General features: G+C 38.7%; 1 protein-coding gene across 2 annotated transcripts in view; it reads left to right on the forward strand.

The window, feature by feature from the left end:
• LOC130917129 (cGMP-inhibited 3',5'-cyclic phosphodiesterase 3A-like) overlaps nucleotides 1–12,954 on the forward strand; it is a 125,972-nt gene that overhangs the window by 83,911 nt on the left and 29,107 nt on the right. For both annotated transcript variants that reach the window (XM_057838218.1, XM_057838217.1), the window contains exons 2-5: nucleotides 1,057–1,302; nucleotides 9,263–9,408; nucleotides 9,481–9,596; nucleotides 11,968–12,211. In XM_057838218.1, coding sequence (XP_057694201.1) covers nucleotides 1,057–1,302; nucleotides 9,263–9,408; nucleotides 9,481–9,596; nucleotides 11,968–12,211 — 752 coding nt within the window. The remainder of the gene's footprint in view (nucleotides 1–1,056; nucleotides 1,303–9,262; nucleotides 9,409–9,480; nucleotides 9,597–11,967; nucleotides 12,212–12,954) is intronic.

The raw sequence follows: 12,954 nt of genomic DNA on the forward strand, positions 1-12,954 counted from the left end.
ATAACCTGATTTTTGTTTTGAAAACATTTCTGCAGTACCACGCGCTCCGAGTCATTGACTGGTGTAAATGCACACCGCTGCTCCCGGTCTGATCGAAGGAAGGGCGGACCAAACCATTGAATGAAAATATGGGTGTGTTTGAATATACATATGCTCTCTGGGTGTTTACTTTTTGCCAAAAACAAAGCAAGAAAAGAAACCCTTCGTTTTATTCCTATTAAAATTATAATGATTAATATTTAAATTTGCAAATGATTACCTAATGTTCTTTGTTTTCTTTGTGGGCCCCATCAGGACATGCGCCCTTACAATCAATATCACTTTTCACCCTTATACGGCGCCCCGATAATGGGCAAGACCCACGGGAGGCAACGTTGCTCGCGTTCAATACATTTTCTATGGAATGAGTGGAATGAGGCAAATATTGCCAACTCTCGTGCGGCAAAGCAGCACGCGAAGTATGTGCATGTAAACATGCATACGCAGACCAGTGATAGGAAAATAGGAAATGCGTCTTTGTATTTCTTTCGCCTGGCACTACAACCAATCATCAACAGATTTATTTAGTTGTTTAGTTGTATGTTGGCCTAGTAAGTGCCATCAGGATCTGCTGCAGGTTGGGTTAACGTTATACCAAGCTACTAATGCCTTTTCACACCACACTTTCCCAGTGCAAAGGGTCCACAGGATGGTGCGCAAGGACAACTGCGCTACGTGCAAGCTTGCCCATATTTTACATGGCAGCGTACCAGGAAATTTACAAAAGGTCCATTAAAAAGGACTCAGAAATCCCCTGACTATTTTACATACTATTGTATGCCCTGTTTGACCTCACCATTTTTGGTCAGACATTTTATTTTATTTGTTATTTTTGAGGCATTTCTGCTGCACGTTACAATGAGCAGGGCTTTTTGTTTAGAGCTTTTCTCGAGTCTTAATTTTTCATTCGTATTTTTCATTCGTATTTTTGACTTTTTCTCCTGTTCAGTAAACATTGGTGACTGGCTCAAGAACATGTAAATACTGACTGGCTTACTTCTATTCTTCTCTTTGTAGTCGTCAGGCACAAGTGTGGTAGTGGACATCGCAGTGATGGGTGAAGCGCATGGATTGATATCAGACTTGCTGGCAGACCCCTCACTGCCCCCTAACACCTGCAGCTCTCTGAAGGCAGTCAGCAGCCTCCTCAGCACCCAGATTATCCTCCAGCCACTCCATCGGCCGCACATGCCACCAGTCGCAAACGCCTGCTCTGACTCAGAGGATGGGCCAGATAAAGTAGAAAGACTGGCCATTCCAAAGGTGCGTGTTGAATTTTTTTCTTCTCCTTCCTGGCAAATTCTATTGCTCCCGTCAAACTTATGAAAGTGGAACCACATATAACAGAACTGACAGTTTTGAGGTTTTTGTCAACAATGACGATGACGAAAATATTTCGTCAACGAACAATTTTTTTCATGATGATAACGTTAAGATGACGAGCTAAAAATGTGACTTGGGCGATTAGAACATATTGAGACAAATGCCAGTTTTTGTCTGACAAGATGAAAATGCAGCATAGTTTCTGTCATATGTTCACAATACGTGACATTTTCATATTGTACGCGGAATATATCAGCTTGCATCGTAGCAATGTTTGGGTCGTGCCACTCATATCAGCTGTGCTACGCCTCTCCCTCCTCACCGGAGTGTCAGGCCGAGACGATGAGGCGGACTCAGTTGCGGAGGTTCAGGCAAAAAACTTTATTTTGAAAACAGAGGTTCTTCCGCTGACATGCGGGGATGAGAAAAAATACAAACAAAAAGCTCTCCAACGGAGGAATAAGTCAGGGCAACCACAGTTCAAACAAAAACGCACTCCAAAAGGGAGGAAAGGCAAAAACTAAAAACACTCTTAATGGATGAAAATGTCAAGATGGCTAAGATCAAAAAAGGCTCAAACACAAAGCGCTCCAAGTGGAGGATAATATTCAGTATCACTATGACAGGCCATGGCGAGAGGCTGACGTGACTGACCTTGGTAGAAAGACACTTCTGCACAAGACTAGGGGAACTAGGGCGTTATATACACACAAGGTAATTGGGAACAGGTGGAAACAATAGGTAATTAGATGACAAGAGGAAGGGCAAGTACGCAACTATGAAGAGGGTGAAGCCTTCAAAATAAAACAGGAAATTACGTGACAACTCCCCCATGACGTGACACGGAGTTTAGGTTTCGTCGAGGCTAGGTTGCGCTCCATCTTGTTTGTTAGAAACACGGTAATATTTGTTTTCTTGGCAAGAGAGAATATGCAATTCTGCTTTAGCCTTTAAAGTAAAGGTGCACGATAATATCGTTTACCGATAATTATCGGCTGATAATGGCAATTATGACATCACACAAAAATAATAAAAAAAATCAACAGATAATGCAATCCAATAATTATATACTTGATTTAGCCTCCAAATGTACACATCGACGCACTTTTGCCCAATTCTGCACCGCCGCCTCAACCCCTCCTCTCTCTGAAGCCCCTGTCGCATGAGTGACGAGTCATACAAAATGCTTCATATGATGGCGGCACCGTCACAGGTGTGCGTTTACTTTTCCGTGTGTCGAACAAATGATGCTCTCGCCAGCTGCAAAACATGCACTGCAGATGTTCCACGAGGTGGAAAGAAATTGTCTTCATTCAGCACCAATAACCTGATCAGCCATTTAAAGCTGCATCACAAAGATTTGAGGAAGTAATATGAGGCTGCCGCTAATGCGAAGGCTAAAGCTAATAATGGGAAGCTCCGGGGCTTGTGACGATCGGAGACCCTTTTGACAAGCAGAGACCTTTTGACCGAAGTGATCCGAAAGCCAAAGACCTGGATGAAAAAATAATGGAGTTTATAGCGTTCGATGACCAGCTGTTCACCGTCGTTGAGGACATGGGTTTCGCATTGGAGCACCACTACCAGATACTGATTGCTGCTGGTTTTGGGATGCATGCTTACCTGCCTTATGCGACTACTATTCTTCAAGAAATACATGCTGATTACGTCGGTTTCACCACGGACATTTGGACAAGTGATGTCAGTCAAATAAGCATGCTTAACATGACGGCAGAGCGGTTAGATGATAATGTACACCAAACCGCACTCCACTCACAAGACGGCCAGGGTAACACAGGAGAGGCAAGTAATGCATTCAGTACACTACAAATTAATATGGTCTTAATCAGATTATTTTTCGTAAATCTAGTCAAACAATTTTCTCCATCTTGTTTCTAGTGTTAAAGACTAGTTAACAAATGAATGTGTCAGCTTATTCCACTTACTTGAAGTAAATACTGTATTACTGTTTGTTCTTATAAAGCCCATACAGTTAAAAATGGATGATTTTTCACCTAACTCAAGAAAAAATTGCTTACAAATAATCTTTTGAACCTTATCTATTATTGAATAAAGAACATTTCTGAAAAAAAACAAGCATTTTTTAAGATTAAATACAATAATTTATTGCTTAAAATAAAGCTGTTAAGTTTATTTTGAGCTAGCTATTTTTCTCATTTTAAAAAAATCTGAGTGAAATTTACTTGAAGCTCTGGCAGATAATTTCACTAATTTCCAATAGATTTACACTGAAAACAAGGGAATTTAACTAGTTTTAAGTAATTGTGTGTTTGCAGAGGCTGGGGCCAGATGAAATTTGACCACGGGCTGCATTTGGCCCCCGGGCCGGACTTTGGATGTCTGGTTTAGATGTTGGAATTTACTTTTTGTTCACATTTGATGTGGAAAAAGTGGCAATAAATTCTATTTTTGCACAGTAACATTTGCTCTTGTGTATACCATTATTATTTATTTACTTTATTTATTATTACATTATTTTGTTTTTAATCTCTTGTTTGTTTTGTGTCGTGATTTGGACATTGAGTCTGTTAATACAAATCTATACTTTTAAAATTTTACATATATTTTTTAGTAGAATTATCAGCTTGACATTATCGGTTATCGTTTCGGTTAAAAAATGTACTATTGTGCATCACTACTTTAAAGGTCTGTGCGAAGTGATCATCAGACACTAAATGTAACCCATAGCGTAGCATTAGCGTTCGTGTTAGCATTAGCTTCAGAATGGCGAGCGTCCTCTTAAAACACTGGTGAGTTTAAAGCAGAGCCACTTGGCTTTTCTGGTCAGTAAGTCTAGAGGAGAGCCAGTTGGTGAAATAGCATTTAGATAATAGCCCATATCAGCTGTTTTGTTTGGTAAATGAGCAATTACTGGGAAATACTGATTGTCACAACTTCCAGTTAGACTCTAATAATAGCAACAACAACAACAAAAAATCCCAGACTTCCCGTGTTAAACCCTTGGACATTTTTTTCACATACAGTTCGTGACTTCCAGGTGGGTTTAACTGAAAATTATGTACTGCTTTTCTTGCTGAGTGTGTTTATTTTCATCACCAAGTTGGCGTTGTCCTTGTAGACACTCCAATATGTGCTTGTCTGTCTATGTTCATTCGAATTTGTTGGAAACCTTTTTGGACAAAAACTTTTGAATTTTATGAACGAAAACATTATGAGTAGCTGTTGACTAAAAATAGACGAAATTTGTATGAGATTTCGTCGACTAAAACTAAACGAAAACGAACACATTTTGAAATGACTAAAATATGACTAAGAGTAAAATGTATTTGCATCCAAAGACTAAGATTAAAACAAAAATTAAAAGGCTTCCAAAAACAACACTGATTAACAGTTATTTGCTGGCGAACTTCACAAACCAGCTGTCGCTCCCTTAAAATAAATAAATCCTTTTTGTTTGTCATTATATATGTTGGTACTATATGTCAACTCCTCTATGCCGATGTTGCATTAAGCTGTAATATAACTAAACAGTGATGCACATGCCTCTGAAGGGCTTTTAAATGTTTTACAAGGCCAGCGCTTCAAAATGTATGCAGGCACTTTAGACGGCAAGGCAACTAAATAAAGTGTATGATGCAAGAATGGCCAAACAGGAAAGTAGGTTTAACACTGCCTTAGTGCACAAAAACATGGAGCTCAAAGACAAGCTGCTTGGCTTTGGCCCATACTGTAAGCAGATGCAAGTTCTCATTTAGCAATTGGTACAATTGATTATTTAACTCAGTACTGTTTCTCTGTTGATTAACTTTTGAATGGAACAGTGCTATTTAGGAAATATTGGCTGTTTATAATTGGATAATATTGTTCTGGCCGTCAGTTCCTCGTTGGCAGCCAGCTCAGGGTGTACACTGCCTCTCACCCAGTCGGGAGAGATAGGTTCCAGCTCACTTATGACCTTAATAATGGGAAATAGAAGGATTGCAGTACTGTTAATGGATAAATGGGTGAATGTTCTAGGATTTTTAAATAATAACTGTGAAATGTGTTGCACTTTTGCGTTCCATTCACACCCATAAAACACCATCCATTGCCGGATGCTCTGCAAAAAAAAAGTAGTTTCATGCTCCATCAGTAGAAAATATTTTTTTAAGTTTGTTTGTTTTTTAATGAAATACACCTTATTGATAGAAAATCATTTGACCCTCTGAATAAAGTAAAACTCTTGAAAATAGGTTGAGATTAGCAAGATACAGTATGACTTAATTTCAATGTCCACACATTGAATTTCAGTGTCAATGCGTTACATTTGAATGGAATGATGCCCCTTCCAATATTGCCGCCGTTGACATATTGGTGAGCCATTGAGCCAACGAATCTAGTGTTCTGTTTAATTTGCCAATTTCACATGATGGACAGTCAGCTGTCCTAGGATTAAGTTATTTTCCCCCTTTAAAAAAAAGGACTGTTAACAAAATGATACTGTCTGGCATATTTAGAATAGCTATTACAGAATGCTGCTACCAAAATCCTTACAAAAAAAAAGGAAACAGGAACATATTACACCGGTTATTAAACCAATACACTGGCTTCCAGTGAGTCAAAGGATAGACTATAAAATACTACTGCTCGTCTACAAAACACTTAATGGCCTTGGACCAAAATCCATGCTTGATTTGTTGAATCCCTATGAAGCATCTAGACCCCTAAGGTCGTCTGGAACCGGTCTGGTGTATGTTCCAAGAACAAGAACCAAGCAGGGTGAGGCAGCATTTAGTTACTATGCTCCTCACATCTGGAACAAGTTACCTGAAGGTCTAAAGTGTGCTCAAACTGTTAGCTCCATTAAAACAGGGCTATTTACCACAACATATTTATTGGTGGTGTGCCAATACATTGATTATGAGATTCATCGAGATTCAACGCGTAACGTTTCGATTCCAATTCATAGATGTTCAAAAACAATCATTTTCCATACTAACTGAATGACAGGAACACTATCGCTGCTCGCGGAACCAAAGTAAAAAAAAAAAAACGCCTGCTGCCAGGAATGCACAAGGTGAGGATTGTGGCAGAGGAAGTTACTGAGCGAGAGATTTACGCCTCTGGATTAAAAACTAGCGTTTGGAAGCATTTTGGTTTTTATCAACATGACGATGAAGAGGGCATTGACAAAAGTTACCCCATTTATGTAGAACATGTAAAACCAGGAATAAGTACAGCGGTAACTACAAACATGCAACAGCGCCTCTCGCGTTTCCACCCTTGTTTAGAGAAGAATCCACTGGATGTTGTTGCTAACCTGCGAACAATAGAAGAAGGACTGTCAAAACTTCCCTGCAGCTCTGAAAGGGCAAAACAAATCTCATCATTCATCGCAACCTTAATCACTAAGGATTTATGTCCTGAGACTGATGACAGCAATAGTGATAGTGAAGACAGCAATTATGATGAGATGATTTGCCTCCATGTTGCACTTTTATTACAGTGGGGCAAATAAGTATTTAGTCAACCACTAATTGTGCAAGTTCTCCCACTTGAATATATTAGAGAGGCCTGTAATTGTCAACATGGGTAAACCTCAACCACGAGAGACAGGATGTGGAAAAAAAAAAAACAGAAAATCGCATTGTTTGATTTTTAAAGAATTTATTTGCAAATCATGGTGAAAAATAAGAATTTGGTCAATACCAAAAATTCATCTCAGTACTTTGTTATGTACCCTTTGTTGGCAATAACGGAGGCCAAACGTTTTCTGTAACTCTTCACAAGCTTTTCACACACTGTTCCTGGTATTTTGGCCCATTCCTCCATGCAGATCTCCTCTAGAGCAGTGATGTTTTGGGGCTGTGGTTGAACAACACGGACTTTCAACTGCCTTCACAGATTTTCTATGGGGTTGAGATCTGGAGACTGGCTAGGCCACTCCAGGACCTTGAAATGCTTCTTACGAAGCCACTCCTTTGTTTCCCTGGGTGTGTGTTTGGGATCATTGTCATGCTGAAAGACCCAGCCACGTCTCATCTTCCATGCCCTTGCTGATGGAAGGAGATTTTCACTGAAAATCTCTCGATACATGGCCCCATTCATTCTTTCCTTTACATAGATTGTTTGTGTTGAATTGTGCTATATAAATAAATTTGCCTTGCCTTACCATCAGTCCTCCTGGTCCTTTGCAGAAAAACAGCCCCAAAGCATGATGTTTCCACCCCCATGCTTCACAGTGGGTATGGTGCTCTTCGGATGCAATTCAGTATTCTTTCTCCTCCAAACACGAGAACCCGTGTTTCGACCAAAAAGTTCTATTTTGGTTTCATCTGACCATAACACATTCTCCCAGTCCTCTTCTGGATCATCCAAATGCTCTCTAGTGAACCGCAGACGGGCCTGGACATGTACTGGCTTCAGCAAATACTTATTTTCCACTCTAATTTGGAAACAAATTATTTAAAAATCAAACAATGTGATTTGCTGGTTTTTTTCTCCACATTCTGTCTCTCTTGGTTGAGGTTTACCCATGTTGACAATTACAGGCCTCTCTAATCTTTTCAAGTAGGAGCACAATTGGTGGTTGACTAAATACTTATTTGCCCCACTGTATATGTTAAGAAAGTTGATGTTGTCCAATATTGTTTTTAAAGCTGTTTTGATTGTGGATAGAACATTGTGTAGTTTGTTGAGGGATTTATGCTTCTCATTGAAGATTTAGTTTGGAAGTCTTTATAGTATTTACTAGGGCTGTCAAAATTATTACATTAAAGGGCGGTAATTAATTTTTATAATTAATCACGTTAAAATATTTGATGCAATTAACGCACATGCCCCGCTCAAACAGATTAAAATGACAGCGCAGTGTCATGTGCACTTGTTACTTGTGTTTTTGGTGTTTTTTCGCCCTCTGCTGGCTCTTGGGTGCGACAGATTTCATGGGTTTAAGCACTCTGAGCATTGTGTAATAACATCAACAATGGCGAGCTACTAGTTTATTTTTGGATTGAAAATTTTACAAATTTTATTAAAACGAAAACATTAAGAGGGGTTTTATTATAACAGTTCTATAACTTGTACTAACATTTATCTTTTAAGAACTACAAGTCTTTCTATCCATGGATCACTTTAACAGAATGCTAATGTTAGTGCCATCTTGTTGATTTATTGTTATAATAAACAAATACAGTACTTATGTACAGTATGTTGAATGTATATATCCGTCTTGTGTCTTATCTTTCCATTCCAACAATAATTTACAGAAAAATATGACATATCTTATAGATGGTTTGACTTGCGATTAATTATGGTTAATTAATTTTTAAGCTGTGATTAACTCGATTAAAAATTTTAATAGTTTGACAGCCCTAGTATTTACTGAATAAGTTATCTTTTGTGCTGCTTCAAATCCCATTAGCTCAATAAGTTTTTTCTAAAAGTACAGAAATCTGTGTAAACAAATTATTTTGATTAAAAGATGTCCTTTTTATTTTATTTTAAAGGCCACTTTATGTTTATGTTTTCCAGAAATTTGTGGAACTCATTCCACCAGAGTAAATTTTATTGTACTGTTAATAGAGAAATAAGTAATGACTTTGAAACAGATAATGTTATTGCACCTTCTTGTGAAAAAGAGCAGCTTAAAGGCAGCTTTGTGTTGTGTGGGCATGATTCCATCGTTCCTGTTGGATCATTAGGTGATTGGAAATGAAAAGTAATGGACATATTTTCTTGCATTTTTCGCTATTTTAATAAATTCTGACAAATATACCTTCCTTAAAAGTATGTAGAAGCCACAAAGTAAGAAAAAAATGAATTTTTAATCCTAGAGGTAGTTTTTCACTGAATTTGAATAGCTTGAACCCTTACATTCGGCATTTGGGTGGTGTTTAATTTTTGAGATTTTATTGTATTTGTATTTCTGCATTGGCAGCGTCTAAGGCGGAGCCTTCCCCCCGGTTTGTTCCGGAGAATCTCATCAACGTGGACCACAACCACGTCAGCCACTGGGCTACCTGCCATTGAGCCTGGACCTGTACGTAGAGACCGCTCAGCGAGCATCAAATACACCACCGAAAGGTAATAGCAATTTCACGTGTAATCCGGGGATTAGAATGATTGTATTAGTTTTCTTTTTCTTCATTAATGCAGTGAATCATGGAGAAACTCAGTAATGACAACAATTTCAAAAAGCCGTTCCATGTCCGCCTCCTGTGCTGCATCTGTCACATTAAACCACTTCTGCAGCAAACCGCTGGGAAGACCAGGTGGGTGAAACCACAGTACAGGAATATGCCATACACAATTCACAATGTGCCTTTTGGAGTCAAGGATTATATACATACACGTTCAGTTAAAATTACCATAAATACATAAATATTTGGACAGACCTCCAAGGTACAGGTTCATCAGAACAACCAAGAGTCAGGACACTATATTAGGGCTGCAGCTACCGATTATTTTAGTGCTCAATTAATCTATCAACTAGTGAGTTCGAATAATCCAATAATGGGATTAGGAGCATTTATTGCGTTACAGAATACATTTTAGGGAGATGTAAAATAAAGGCTTGCTAATATTGCACTTTCAAAAGAGCAATAAATGCGAATGTAAAATAAAATTCCTGAGTGGTTCTTCAAGCTATGCAGAATTACACTTTCATTTAAAAAGAAATCAAAATACCAGAGTTTAGCCTCAAACATGATCAAAAATAAATAAATAAATAAATGAGGATCTAAGTACAACAAGCGAACAATTGGCTAACTTGCATAGCCTATGTCCGCTAGTTTAAATGCTATAAAATGCTAACATTTTTTTTTTACAATGCTCCTAACAAATCGTTCAAACACATATTCCCCACAAAAAATGCTAAATATATCTACAGTATAAACTAAAGTATGAATGCTTAGAACAGTGCTTCTCAATTATTTTCTGTTACGCTCCCCCAAGGAAGACGTAAATGCTTCGCGCCCCCCCAAACTCTGCCGCCACTGTAAACAGTATCATTTGTCTATAATATTACTATTATAAGTACGCCTCTGCCTCACATTGTGTCCTTTTTTTCTATTAAAGAAAATAACAGATATCAACTTATAAAGTATAACTTTATTAACATTGTTTTGTTTGTAACAGAAAAGACTTAACGCGCATTAGTTTGCCTGAATGAAAAAAAAAAAAAAGTCACATCCAAACTGTAAAAATACACTCAAGGTACATTTTTGACCATTTGATACTGAAAAATAAAATCAGTAAATAATAACAAATTTAAATTGATTAGAAACATTAACTCATGAGGACAATATGCCAAAAAATTTGACCGAAAAAACAAAACTGAATAGAAGGGGAAAGAAGGACAGTTTTTATTTTCGCTGCTCGCTGCTCACAGTATCACCTCCAGTTTGCAATGGTGTGGGGGTTTTTTTGCATTGAGCATGCTAACAGTGCTCAATGGTTTACTTACATAACACTGACAAAGCGGGACGATTGTTGGCAATATTCGGCACGTTTTCGCTGAAAAACAACCAAGCGGCTTATCAATGAGATTGGGGTCTAATGTCTTTAAGTGGCGTCTTACTTGATTTGGCTTCCGGCTGTCCGCTATAATCATTTTTAAACACGGTAAACTGTGGTCTTTCCTCATCTCCCACAGTATTAGAAGTCAAAGGCAAACGGCCTGAAAAAAAGCGCATTCTCGGCGGCCGAGGGAGAACCGTAGGTGAGGGCGGTCGTCGTGACTATCCCAAGCCGAAAATGGCACTTCTCGGGTGGACACGTGAGAACCGGAGAAGACAGTGGGTGGCTGCATGAGTCCGGCCGGAAAATGGATTTCGAAAACGGCGCACAGCTCTTCATATCTCTCTTCTGTCTGCTCTTGCTTACTTCAGAAATACTGCGCGCACTTTGAAAATGAGAGCGCCACTGCCACCCGCTGAGTGGATGTGCAAGTACACTTTATTCTAGTACGGCAAAAAAAAAAAAAAAAAACATGTTCTCCGAGGTCACATGCGCCACCCCTGACATCGCTCTGCGCCCCCCTGGAGGGGCGCGCCCCACTATTTGAGAAGTACTGGCTTAGAAAAACATATTAGCTCAAACAAAAATGTACCTTATGTTGGTCTCAACAGGGAGCAGCCTAATTCAGCCAAATAAATTGAGTTTCATATATAAGTGTCCTATTCACTGTTGCCACTAGAGGGCAGTGTATCCACCCAAATCTTTAAAACAATGCAAACACTTTCAAAGCAAACAATTACAATGCCACTCTAATTAAATGAATACTCGACGAAGCAAAATTTGATTCAAAGCTTCTTTCTAATCAAATTACTCGAGTTAATAGATTAATTGTTGCAGCACTACTGTATATGTATAAATATATACTGTATAATTCTGTGCTTCCAACTTTTGGAAGGTGTGAAGGACCTTGCAAACTGGTCCCACAATGGCCTTTTGTAATTTATATGTATATGCAGTTTATATAGTAGAAAGTCATCTGTTATAACTACGAGTGGTGATAAACTCAATATTGGATTACACTTTCTGTTCCTGTTGCTGCAAATTCTAAGCATTTCAATACCTAGGTCGGTGTTGTAGTGTCATCCCGCATGTCTTTAATACAAAGTGCGTAAATCTCTCCTTCAGGTTTCACCCACTCCAACATATCACCTCTGGGCTCTCCATGTCCGTCGCCCCCTGTTCAGGGCTCTCCTGTCTCCAGTCCAACCATCAAGACATGTTCAGTTCAGCTTCCTGAGATTGCCGGGCCGCTGACAGAGCAAACCGCTGGCTGTGTGGTCTCCAAGAGCCACCACCGAGCTTTAACTCACAGCCAGAGCGCCCCGAGCTCCACCACTCCTCACTGGCGACCTCCATCACACTGTCGGAGGTAAAAATAACTTACACGCTAAGGTGACAGTAATTTATCACATTAAGCTCCCATCCAAACGTGTTTGAACAGTGAAGCCATTTCATCACTTTTGTTATGCACTAATAACATTTGGGTTTGACATCACAAGAGGAATTTGAGGCAGGAATCAACATTTCAACTTTTACCTTAAGGTATTTACATCCGCATCAGCTATACAACTTAATGTACGTCTGCCCATACTTCTTTTCTCATGAATAGTGATCTATTTGAGCTATATCATTCAAGCTTTTAGGGCAAGTGACGCCTTTTAGAATTTCACATTAATTTTAAGTGACTACTTGAAATTACAGGACAACCTTATTGGTGGGTATTTTTAATGTAATTATGTCAGCAAATTTGGAAGGGTTCTCTAAGTAACAGATTAAACTTAAGTGTCAAAGGGATATGTTAATAAATAATAAAGTTAAACTGCAAAATAATGCTCCCCGAAAAGGTGATTTTGTTTCCCGAAACAAACAACACATTTTTCTCCAGAGCCCATCACCTGACATTCTCAATTTTTGGTGCAACGGACTCAGGTTGAAGTGGCCATTCAAACCACATTGGATCTTGTTAATTAATACCACCAATTTTCTAACAAAGAATGAACAGATACAGTATATCAAAATGAGAGTAAAATAACCAGCCGCCTGTGAGGAAATGAGTCACTTGATTTATCTGCATCAAGAGGAAAGGAAATGAGTCAGTAATCAGAGAATCAG

Source organism: Corythoichthys intestinalis, chromosome 6 (assembly GCF_030265065.1).
Source record: "Corythoichthys intestinalis isolate RoL2023-P3 chromosome 6, ASM3026506v1, whole genome shotgun sequence".
Taxonomy (NCBI): domain Eukaryota; kingdom Metazoa; phylum Chordata; class Actinopteri; order Syngnathiformes; family Syngnathidae; genus Corythoichthys; species Corythoichthys intestinalis.